Raw genomic sequence first — 12,795 nt, forward strand, 5'->3', positions numbered from 1 at the left:
GGTCTTACCAGAATTGCCAGCATGGTGGTTCTTTGAAACCGATGCTTATAAAAAATGTGGTGTTTAGCATACCCTTCTCATCCTGATCATCTGTGTAAACTATTCTAACAAAACTTCATGTGTGCAGTGTTTCTTTCAGACTCAAGTTCCCCTAAGATATCCTTGTGGTCCACTAGCTGTGGTTGCAACTGCTGGCTGTGATGTGGGCAACCCTGCATCTGCTCCTCTCTTACAGTAGAGGAGAGAGAACTCCTGTGTAGTGATTCTTCATTGATCTGGGTTTTTACCAGTTGGTCTTTTGCTTTCTACTTCCCATATGTGGTTGTGTCTCGTTCCCCAGTTCTGAGTTCATGTTTTCATCCTGTCCAGACCTAGCCCTGTCTTGTCTAGAGGGTGATGCTTACCCTATACTCAGGAAAGGGGCCATGGAATCAGAAGTTGTCGATTACTTGTGAACTATGCATAGCGAGTAATACTCAGGGACTTCACCCTCAGTAGTCTCTTTTTTCTATTTTTTTTTTCATTTTACTTTTTTATTATTATCATGGCGGAGAAACATGGCAGCATGTAGGCAGGCATGGTGCTGGAGAAGGAGCTGAGAGTTTTATAACTTGATCCTCAGGCAGTGAACTGACTTGAGCTTTTAAGACCTCAAAGCTCTCACCCGCAGTGACACACTCCTCATAATAGTGCCACTTCCTGTGAGCCAAGCATTCAAACACATCAGTCTATGGGGGCCATCCCTATTCAAACCACCACACCATCCTTGAGAATTTTATTTTGCACAGTTTCTAGGGACCACAGAAGTAAACTGCAAGGGACTCATCGTGCCATCTCAGTCAAAACTGTCACCGCTGGGAAAGGCAGCTCTCTTCCAGGCCCTGCCCTCCCCAGTAGGATACAATTCCCTCTCCACTTCTGACCTCTCCTCTGGCTGAAGTGATTTAGTTCCCACCAAGGAGAGCCCATCTCACGTGCATCCCTGTCCCATCTGTGACCAAGTGCCCATTTTGTAACACTCGTTGCTTGTCTGCAGTCTGATTTAAAGGAATTAAAGATTAAAAACAGTAGTAGCTTTTGGGAAGAGGGCAGGATGAGCTGGCTTGGGACCAGGAGCACTGAGTAGTGTGGTAAGAATGAAAGCAATCCATGGCTGGAGTGACTGGTGTCTTGGGGGTTTCCAGAAAAGGAAGGATGCTAGTTTGTCTGGCCATATTTCTAAGAAAATGAGAGAAAACTGGTACACTGGTACATACTTGTAGCCTTTTATTTAAGTTGCTGAACTAGAAAGATTACTTGAGCCTATAAGTTTGCAACCAGTCTGAATAATATAGCAACCCCAACTCCCTCAAAAACAAAGAAGGAGGAAGAGTATTGTAGGAGCAGCGGGCTGTGTTCCCACCCAGCTCCCACACGGCTAGCTTTATACCCGAAATAACACACAAATTGTATTCTTTTAAACACTGCCTGGCCCATTAGTTTCAGCCTCTTATTGGCTAATTCTCACATCTTGCTTTAACCCATATTTAGTAATCTGTGTAGCACTATGAGGTGGTCGCTTACCAGAAGAGATCCTAACCTGCGTCTGTCTCAGAGAGGAGAGGCATGGCGACTGACTGAGGCGTCTGCCTGACTCTGCTTTCTTTCTCCCACAATTCTGTTCTGTCTACTCCGCCTTCCTAATTTTCTGTCCTATAAAGGGCCAAGGCAGTTTCTTTATTAACCAATGAAAGTAACACATAGACAGATGACCCTCCTCTATCAGAAGAGGATAGACAAGTCAGAGAAAGAGAAGAGAAGGTAAGAAAATTAGACCTATATGAAAAAACTGTAAGTTCTTTGATTGATTAGAGATAAACTTTGTATATTACAGCTCTTTGCCAGTGCAACTGATATTAATATAAAATAGATCACTTGCCGGGTGGTGGTGGCGGCGGCGGCGGCGCACACCTTTAATCCCAGCACTCGGGAGGCAGAGGCAGGAGGATCTCTGTGAGTTCAAGACCAGCCTGGTCTACAAGAGCTAGCTCCAGGACAGGCTCTAAAAAAGCTGCAGAGAAACCCTGTCTCGAAAAACAAAACAAAACAAAACAAAAAAAAAGATCACTTGAACAAAATCATGTATGTAAATTATAAATGTAATGTGTATATATGTATAATTTTTAATCTGTATGCATTTGAATGGAATCATATAAATTTCCCAATTTATGATTATTTCTAGTTGAGTGTTAAAAAGAATCCCTGAAGATGGAGACTAATAAAAAGATACTGGCTGCATGTGCAGGGAAGTCAAACTTGGGAGAGGTCTATTTTTAAAATTTTCGGTGTTTTTTTTTTTTTTTTTTTTTTTTTTTTTTTTTCAGGCAGGGACAGATCTGTTTTTAAATTACATACCAAACAATTTAAATGCTTTATTTTATGGAAATGGAGGCACTGAATAAAATCGAGAAGTCTATTAAAATATGTTCGGGAATCTTTCAAGAGTATATTTATTAATGGGGAGAAATGTAATCCCTTTAGTGTATTCACACTCTACTACAAATGAAACGTTAATACCTGTGCAGTTCTGGGGTGTGATGCTGTGCAGTCGCTTCTCAGGCATCTGGGTGGCTTTCATGACTTTCTGACGTCGAGACTCACTTTTTCTTGTTTTGTGCAGCTGCTTCTTCCTCAGTAAAATAGAGGAGAGACTGGCTGCTTCTTCAGGTGATGTCAGTATGAGCATGGATGAGGATGAAGATGCCATGGACAGGAGAGAAGTCGATGAGCAGCAGGAAGATGCTCGCTCCATGCTGCGGAGCTGCAGGTTCACCATGAGGATGAAGATGGTAGACAGCGCGTGGAAGCAGGTGCGCCCCCAGCTGTGCCCTTGGTGACCCCTTGGGAGCTTCCTCAGCTCTTTCCTTAAGTTTCGTCTAAACTGTGACCCTTCAGAATAATCACTTGATCTCCTTATTCCCTTTATAAGGAAGTACTTCTGGAAAATAGGATGTGGCTCAGTGGTAGAACTCTTATCTAGCAAGGCCCTAGGTTCCATATGCAACACTTGGAGAAAAAAGTTTGAAGAAACACTATTCACAAAGCTCAAGAGTTTATCGCAAACTATTTGTTATTTGAAAATATTTATTTTCTATTACTTAAAAAGCAATTAATTAGTGCCAGATTTATGTCATTTAGAAAAAGTCCTTGATGCTTATAGTTTTTTTAGATTTAGTTCCGAGATATCTTGCATTTAATAATATCTTAAGTCTGTCTTGCTTGAAAATTATGTATCTGTCAAAATATGAATTATATTTTAATATATTAAGTGTGTTATTTTGATGACCATTTCTTGACTGCTATTATAAAACTTCTTTATAGCCTTTAGTCTAGTAGATATAATCAGCCATTTTGTTTTCTCAGTTTAAATGCTCATTTATATAATCTTTTCTTTGGGGTTTCTTAGGAGCAGCTTCAGAGGATAAAAGAAATCTATCAGTTTCAGTAATAAATCATCTGAAAGACTGACATTAGACTTATCTCAGAACTTTCTGCAGTGGTCTGCTTCTCTCCGCCAGCTCTTTCCCACACATTGCTTTTGTGTTGCACGCACATAGTAATCCTGGCAGTCCCAGGCTTGCCCTGGTAGTTGGAAATGGCTACAGACATGACACTACTCCTTCCACAACAAATCTTCCTGGACTGAAAATAGTTTCTCATTGACATCCTCTACAGAGGACGAAAACCAACACCTTTCCAAAAAACAAACAACAACAAAAAAGCAGCTTCATCATAGTCTTCCCGGGCTTCACGTGGCTGGCTGAAGCAGGGAGGCACATCCAAACTTGCAACTACGCTGCATGTGCTATGGGGAAGGCCAGAGGCCTCGTCCTGAAGGGACCATAATAGACTCTTCATACTGCTGCTCAGCTTGACAGGAAAGAGGAAGCAGAGAATGTGTGCATGACTGAGAGATCTTGTGAGGAATACGAAGTTTCCTGGAACTCTGTGTGACACCAGCTTTTCTTTAGCATTTATAGACAGTATATTTGCATGGAAATGCTAGCCAGCAATGCCAGGAACATTAGGGATAGAGAGAAAAATAATTCAGATCTAAGGATCACAGGAAACCTTCATTGTTTTATTTACCTATTATCTTGGAAGCACTTTAGAAGCAGAGAATGTACAATTTGAGTTTTGATTCTTCACTGTGTACTGGAAAGTGTTTTGTGGAGCCAGCAGATGAACGATTATGGTATTAGTAATAAGAACTGAAGGACATGCTGGATGATGGTGGCAAGCACCCTTAATCCTAGCACGCCAAGGCAGAGGCAGGCAGATCTCTTAAATTTAAGTTTGAGTCCATCCTGGTCTACAGAGGGCTACACAGAGGAACCCTGTCTCGGAAACAAACAAACAAAAAGGAACTAAAGTACCACGACGCTGGAGGGGCATTCATTCTTGTGGGAACAGAGAAAACTTTCTAGAGATTATGTTCACTTTGGAACTATAGGCAGCAGTCACAACAGGATTTATTTGAATTTGAGAATTTAGATGGGATAAGAGTTGTACTGGGCAAAAGGTGAGTTCCTGTGCCTCACTTGGAAGGGGAAAGATGGTCTCTTGTCCTTTGAGGAATGATGTCCTAGTGCCAGGAAACAGGACAGAAAGGTAACATATAATATATGGTCCAGGAATAACCATACTCTTGATCCCCTGCATGGAAAAAGGTTGGATTTTTGGTTCTACTAATCTGTGAGTAGTACATACCCCAGAAGAAGCCCCCAAACCAGGTTTCATGATAGCGTGCGGTTGTAATGAGGACAAACCTTTGGAGAAGGGCACAGGGTTAGCAGTCTGTTGTGCTATGCTGTCTGGGATGCTGGTAGCCAGGCCTAACTTAGGAGGGGGGAGGGAAGACAGGAAAAACAGGTCCTTGGGCAGGACACCATTGCCTGGGTATCTTATAGGAAGGCACCTCTGAGTCTTGTCCTGCAGACAAGTGGGTGAGAATGCAGAGAGCAGTTTGTGAGGAGCAGCCTACAAGAGCATAATGAGGAATGCGGCACTGAATGGTCAGGAGAGGGATTGCTGAATTGAGCTCCCTTGTGGAAGTTCACAGTGCAGCTTCAGAGCATGCATCCATCTACTGAGAGTGGGCAGGGGCACTCCAGAAGGAGCTAAGGAAAGTCAGGAAGCCGTGAGAAACTCCTGTGGAGGACACTGGAGAGGGCTTAGAGTCCTGATGGAAACCAGGGTTCATACAACCTGCTGAGTTGTCTCCAAAGAATCCCATGGCTCTGAACCCCAGTGCAGGAAGAGAGCAGGTACGTGCATAAGTTAGCCCGGGACTGGTTTCCCAGCCAGTGCAGCATAAAGGCTGATGAGCTGAGTGCATTGTGAGAATGTCTGTTTGACACGGAAAGAACAAAAGCAAGCATGCAGAGATGAAGTAGGGAAAGGTGAGCAAGTGGTGGAACAGGATGGCTTGAATTTAAGAACTTTATGACGAGGGTAGCTGTCCCTGAAATTGTGAAGGGAAAGACAACACTGTCCCCTAGCTCCATTCTAACAAAACAGGCAGGTGAAGAAGAGGGGCCTCCCAGTGCAAGGAGCACACACGTAAGGGAAAAGTTGCAGAAGGGACATTTGCATTACAGTCTGCTCTGAACAGAGAGGCTCGAGTTTAGGGTAAAGCATGACCACCTGGGTGTGCACGGAGGCTGGAACTTTTATCCAGAAGTGTTTGGAAATCATAAATGGTAATTACAGTGGAAAAGTGTAGACAAAGGAGGGAAAGGCAAAGAGATATTCCACTAAATAAAGAGATAAATATTGCTTTGTCGAAATTCAAAACTTTGTTCCTCAAAGTATATGCTTAACAAAGTAGAGAGATAATACATGTAACACAGGATATTTACAGACTATATCTCATAAGGGAACAGAACAGTATTCTCCATATATTAAGAATGTTTCTTAGACAGGGATTGTGGCTGACACCTGTAATCCTGTCAGTGGAGGCTGAGGAAGGAGGGACCAGCAGATCAATACAGAAAGCTGTTTGCCTCCAAGCAAACTGGGGATGGAATTCAAATAGTGTGTGTCGTAGTATCAAAGAGTTCCACAGTAACCTGGAGTGGTGTCATTCTTGAAATCCTAGGTTCTGACGTGTATGAATTCCCAGAACTGCATAAAGTTTGCATGGTGTGATCCCCATTCTCTGATGGAGGCAGGATCAAAAGTTCAGTGTTATCTTCAACTACGTAGTGACTTCCAAACCAGTAGGGATTACATGAGACCCTATCTGAATGACAGAGGTAGGGTAGTTTATAACTGAACAGGGTTGAGAGGGAGACTATTTTAGTTAAAATAGAAATATGTTATTTCCTCTCTTCCCTTCTATCCCTCCAGCCCCTTCCGGGTACTCGTCTCCCAAAGCATTAGTTACCTATAGTTCTTTGTCTAGGGGAGGACCTCATGAAATTAGCCTCCTTCCATGTTAGTAAGTCTATTGATATTCCATTGTTCCAGTCATGTTTATGCAGTGATTTCTAGAAGAGACTGTTTCACAGCAGACTTCTTGGTAGTCTGGCTCCAGAATCTGTATGTCGCTTCTTTCGGAAATGGCCTGAACCATGTAGTATTTGTGAGATATACTACACAGTATTGGTGCTGGGCTCCCCAACTTCCGTTGAATTATGTCCAGTTGTGGTTTTCTGTTATGGTCTCCATTTTCTGTAAAGTGAAGTTTCCTTGATGAGGGTTAGCTATACAAATTTGTGTGTATAAGGTAAGATTTTGAATGTGGTAAGTAATTATGCTATTTCAGCAAAGTGGCAGTAGATTCTTTTCTGAGATATATTCTTTTCTGACCTCATTAGCCATGGGAAGTTGTTTGGGTTTCCGGCACTAGGCATGTTTTCCTTCCTACTGAGTGGGCCTTAAGTCCTATTGAACAGTTGTTGACTGCCACCACCATGTGATAACGCTTACTGCACCTTTACAGATACCTTGTTATGCTGGTCACTGTGGCTCTTAGTTGTCAGCTGGACAGGACTGTCATTTCCCTCCCTCGGTAGTTTGCATAGTATTTCATGCTACTGTGGAAGCTAGACTACAGGAAGGAGACTTTCAGGTCAGATCCAGCTCAAACCACCTGAGTGTCTTAAGCATGCAGTGTTTTCAGCAAGAGGCTTGCCTTCAACCTCTGAGAGGTGACCAAGGGCCATATCAATAGTCTGTATTGTTTTGTCAGTCACTTGGACTACCCGGATCTACCAGTCAAAATGGAATTTCTTCTTCCTAGTACTAGGAAAAAAAAGAAAAAGAAAAACCAAAAAACCCAGTTCCTTTTCGAGGGGAGGTTGATTTGGTTTGGTTTTTAATTATTCCTTTTTGGGATGATAATATAATTATAACATTTTCCTCTTTTCTTTCCTTCCTCCAGACTCTCCCATATACACCATTTTGTTCTTTTTCAAATTCATGGTTTTTTCTTTAATTGTTGTTACATACCTACATGGATGCATGTGTGTGTGTGTGTGTGTGTGTGTGTGTGTCTATTCCTAAATGCATAAGTACACCTCGTTCAATCCGTATGAGATATATATATATATGTTGTCAGGGTTGACCATTTGGTGTTACTGGTATGTTCTTCCCTGGAGTAGACTGTTTCTCATGCCCTCAGCATTCCTTGGTTGTCTGTAGTTCTTTGAATAGGGTTGAGGCCGCCTGGGCTTTCCCAGACTGTCTTCCTATGTCTGTTGTTCTTGTTCAGATCATGTTTAGGCATTCATGTTGAGTACTTTATAGATGTAGCGTCCACATTCCTAGGAGATATGATCTCACAGCAAACTCTGTTTTTCTGGCTCTTCTTTCTGCCCCCTCTTTCACAATGGTCCCCTGAACCTTAGGTACAGGTATTTTATTGTAGATGTATCCGTTGGATTTGGCTTTACAACTCTGCATTTTGATTGGTTATAGTTTTCTGTAATGGTCTCCCCCAGTTTTAAAGTGGGCATAGGATTTGGTAGACATTTCTCCAAACCAGATATGCTGGCACATGTAATCCCAGCACTAGTGAGATGAATCCAGGAAAATAAAGAATTTGAGGCCGGCCTGGACTACATGAGGCACTACTTCAAAAGCACAAATGAAAAAGGAATTGAACTGGAGAGATGGCTCGGCATATTCAGTGCTGGGATTCTTTTCCAGCATTTCCCAATGCCCACATCATGCAGCTCAGGACTGCCTGTAACTCCAGCTCCAGGGTATCCAGTGTTCTTTTCTAGGCTCCATGGGGGACACGCACATGCGTATAGAAAGACACATGACTAAAACTAAAATACTTCTTTAGATAGTTGAGGCATTTCTTCAAAGTAGATATGTAAATTGACAATAAACACATAAAAAATTCTCAATGTCATTAGTCACCAGAGCAGTGATGCAGCACTCCACACCAGTGTGGGGACTGTCACCGAAGAATCATTGCTGGGGGCGTGGGTGGGGAATATAAAAAAATGTACATTGTTGGTGAGAAACACTGAAAAATAGAGCGGTTTAGCAATTTCAGAATTGTCATATGCTCTACAAATTCCATTCCTAGACATACCCAAGAGAAGGGAGATATAAAAGTCCACACAAAAATGTATAAACAGTTTTTCGCGGTGTTCAAGTTATCTGGAAAGATAGGAACAATGCAAACAGCCATCAGTAGATGCCCGTGTAAGACAATACTCTGTCTGTACTGCAGATCGTTAATTGGCCATAAAGAATGACGTGCTGAGACACTACAACATGGATGGGAAATGTAGTGAATAAAAGAAGCCCTACAAAATCATGCATTGTTTTCTGATACCATTGTTTTGAAAGATCTAGGACAGGACTTAGGTAGAAAATGTGTGCTGGCTGCCCCAGCCAGAGAGACCGAACATGGCTACCATGGAACTAAGAGTTTCTCTTTAGGCTGGTAAAAACGGTTGGAATTTAGATGTTTGCTGTAAATACTGTAAATATTTCTAAGTATGCTCAGAAGAAACGCTGAAGCATTCTTTAGTTGTAAGCGTGCACGCTATTCAGAAAGAGCTTGCTGTGTAAGCACAGGGCTAATGTCCAGAGCCCATGTAAAGAGATGCTGGGAGGTAGAGATGAGCTGATCTAGGGTTCACTGGCCGGCCAGCCTGGCCTACTCTGTAAGCTCCAGACCAGTAAGAGACCTGTACAGAAAACAAGGTGAATGACACCTGGAAAATGACCTGTAAGATTGACCTGAAACCCCTATACACATATGCACGCACCCACATGCACACAGAATGTGTGTGTGTGTGTGTGTGTGTGTGTGTGTGTGTGTGTGTAAAAGAAAATGAGACTGCTCTGGGGCATATTGTGTCGTGTAGAAAGGGGAATAGGCCAGCTAAAAAGTTTTTAAAATAATTTCTTGTACTGGTCAGATGTAGACAGTATTTACCTTTTCACACCTGATAGATACATCTCCTGGAACAGAAAGGGAAAGAGATGGCAGCAAAGATTTAAGGAGACTGATTTTTCTCAGACGTAGGTCATATCTCTCCCACAGAGCTACCAGAACACAAGCTTGAGCCCCTTTGGCTGAAAAATGAGAATCCCAAAACCTTTTCCTTCCTTTTGTTCTATTCATGTAGAATAATTTCTCACTTGCTGTGAAACTCCTGAAAGAGCTGCATAAAGATTCAAAAACAAGAGAGACTTGGCGAGTGCAGTGGACACATAGTTACTGCCGGATGAGCCACAGCCGGAGCCGCACCCAGAGCTCCCGGGAACAAGTCCTCACCGTGCTCAAAACCATCCCACTGCTGGGTAATTAGGCTGCTATTGGCTGCATAGATGTGACACTGCTTTGTTATGTTGTCTTCCAAAGCTGTTCTGTGTCGCTTTATCCGAGGGCTTAAATCTGCCTTGTGAATATTCTAGATCAGAGTAAAGAGTGCCACACAGTGATGTCATGGCCTGAGGAGGAGAGCAGATCCATGCGCTAATGCAGTACAACATTCAGAGTTATGTTTACCTTTAAAATGGAATTTTCATTTAAAAAAGGGATGTTTACCTTTAGAACGGAAATTAAAATGTTTTCTCTTCAATACTTAACTTCCTTATTTTTGGAGGAGAAAAGCTTCCTTGGGCACGTGTTGGGTCTGACCCTCCTGCCATTCTCCTCAGGGTATGCAGTAGCACTCTACTCGAGGACACACATGGCCACAGGCTCTGTGAAAATACCAAGAGCATGATTATTTTCTCCACATATCCTAGGGACAGAAAACACTGCTAGCACATATGTGGTAGCACACACCAGTAATTCCAGCACAGAGGAGGACAAGGCAGAGTAATTGCCACAACTTTAAGACCAGCCACTATTATATAGGAAGACTGCCTCAAAAAAAAAAAAAAAAAAAACAGGGAGAAATGAGGAAAAGTAGAAGATGATGATCCTAGGGTCTCTTGAATCACTGTGCTGATATTTGACTATGAGTATAGTTGTCAGCATGTTTGAGGCTCTAGGTTTACTTCCCCGTGGGCGCACTGCCGGGTGCGCAACCCTGAGTTCCTTGCTCAGCACTATATGCTTTTGTTTCATAAATTGTATACCATACCGTCGGTCTAAAAATATGTCCTGGGATATTAATGTATATAAACATTAATAAGAGCTGTCTTCTGTTCTTTGCAACCAGCAAAACTAGGAATTTGATAAAATATGGCTAATACTAGAATAAAAAGGCTATTCCTACTTTTAAACCGTAATTCTGTGGATTTCAGTGTTCCCTTTTAACAAAAAACATTTCATATTAGCAAGTTTAAGGAAATTTTTCACATGGGCATGGGCAGAGGAGAGATGCCCCCACCATCACCACCCACCCATCGATGCCTGAGACAGGTGGAGGAACTGGCCCTGGGGTCATAAGAGCAGGAGGGCTGTCTCTGTCCCTCACCAGCTGCAGTGACCCCTGTACCTCTAGTGGACAACATAATAGAGCTGGCTCTGATGGTGTAGGTGTGAGAGAGCCAACCGTGAGGGCATGAAGGCAGGAGAACTGGCCTCACCCCTCGCTCATTGCTGCAAGAGATGAACTAGCCAGGGCAATGCTGGAGAGCTCACCCTGGTGGTGAGGACAGGGGTGAACTGGCAGGCCGACCAACCCTGCAGCTGCCTAGGCCCAGACCCAGGGTTATGACTTGGCCCGCCCCAACATCCACCCCATCTGTGATCTGCTAGAGCACTTAAGGAACCTGATCCACAAACCCAAAGCTGCAGGATCTCCGCAACACAGGAAACAACAGGATATCCGAAAAGAGTCCCAGTGAGGGCCCAGTATCGATAGTGTAGCAGAGACCAGAGGCCCCCAACCAGACCAGTGACTCTGCAGTGAACACTTGCAAGTAAAGATATATGGATAAAGGCATTTACTGTGTGTCCCTCTGTGTCACACTGCAGCTTCCATGATGAGATTTTAAATTTTCCCCCTTTCCCCCCTTTTTCGCTTAAGTTTTGTTTTATTTTGGATGGGGGTGCAGGGGCAGAGGGCAGATGCAAAGGGATGGAGAAATGAATGGATCTAGATACATGATGTAAAAGACATCTAAAATAAATAAAGTTTAAAAAAAAGAAAAAAATTTCATCAGAAAATGAAGCCAGGCTCTTGTGCCTTTAGTTAATATCTTAACAGAAAAAAAAACTTACTATGAATTTCTTCTTTTTAAAAAAATCACATTTTCTCTTTTTCTTTCTTTCTTTTTTTAATCCAAAAGATGAAACTAATATGTCAAACTACTTAAACAAAAATAGTCGGGTCTCTTGTGACCAGAACATTCTACTGGGGACAACTTTCAAGATCATGGCTGATGCCATCAACAGGGAGCCAGCCTGCCTGTTGGAACTGGAGGAAAGCAAGGCCAAATCAGTCTTGGCACTTTCTGGATCTAATGCAGAAAGCACAGAGAAGGTAAGAAAAGTGGAGGAGGGCAGTCCTTCTTGTGCTGCCTGTCTTTTATGTGCTACCCTCAGGACAAAGTAAATCAGCAGTGAGAGAGTGTTCTTTTATGGATTCAAAGCCAGGTGTAGTGTCTCACAGTTGCAAGCCTAGCATTTGGGAGACGGCATCATGTACAGCCTGAGCTACAGAGCTAGACCTGGTCTTAAAAACACAGTTAAAATAAAATGATGAAATAACATGAAATGATTAACACCTGTCATTTCAAGTTTCTCACATTATCCATGTTATTTGACATAATTCTGTCTATTATTTGGTATTTGAATTATATCTTCTGTTTTTGATTTTGTTTGTTTTTGAGCCAGTGTCGGATGTATCCCAGGCATGCCTTAAACTTGCTTTGTAGCCAAGAATGGATTTGAATTTCCTCTATTTCCCATGTGCCAGGACTATGTGTGTGAAATCACACCCAGTTGATATGGTACTGTGGACTGAACCCATGACTTCATGAAAACTAAGCAAGCACTCTACCAACTGAGTTACATCCCAGCCCCCTGAATAGTACAGGGGATGTATTGGGTTTTGGTTTTTGGTTTTTGGCTTCGTTTTTTTTAGTTTTTTGAGATAGGGTTTCTCAGCTGTTGAACCAGTCCTAGAACTCACTCTGTAGACCAAGCTGTCCTCAAACTCACAGAGCTCCGCCTGCCTCTGCCTCCTCAGTGCTGGGATTAAAGGCGTGCGCCGCCACCACCGGCTTTTGTTATTGTTTTGTTGTTTTTTTTTTTTTTCTCCTGCTGTATAAGCCTGGCTGTAAGGGAACTGATTATGTAGATTAGGTTGCCTTGCAACTTAGAGC

General features: G+C 42.6%; 1 protein-coding gene across 1 annotated transcript in view; it reads left to right on the forward strand.

Moving 5' to 3' along the window:
* The window catches only part of Prkdc (protein kinase, DNA-activated, catalytic subunit), a 167,915-nt gene that overhangs the window by 132,403 nt on the left and 22,717 nt on the right, over nt 1-12,795 (forward strand). The window contains exons 69-71 of the mRNA XM_038345245.1: nt 2,660-2,849; nt 9,639-9,813; nt 11,758-11,951. Coding sequence (XP_038201173.1) covers nt 2,660-2,849; nt 9,639-9,813; nt 11,758-11,951 — 559 coding nt within the window. The remainder of the gene's footprint in view (nt 1-2,659; nt 2,850-9,638; nt 9,814-11,757; nt 11,952-12,795) is intronic.

The sequence above is a fragment of the Arvicola amphibius genome, chromosome 10 (genome assembly GCF_903992535.2).
Source record: "Arvicola amphibius chromosome 10, mArvAmp1.2, whole genome shotgun sequence".
NCBI classification, from domain to species: Eukaryota; Metazoa; Chordata; class Mammalia; order Rodentia; family Cricetidae; genus Arvicola; species Arvicola amphibius.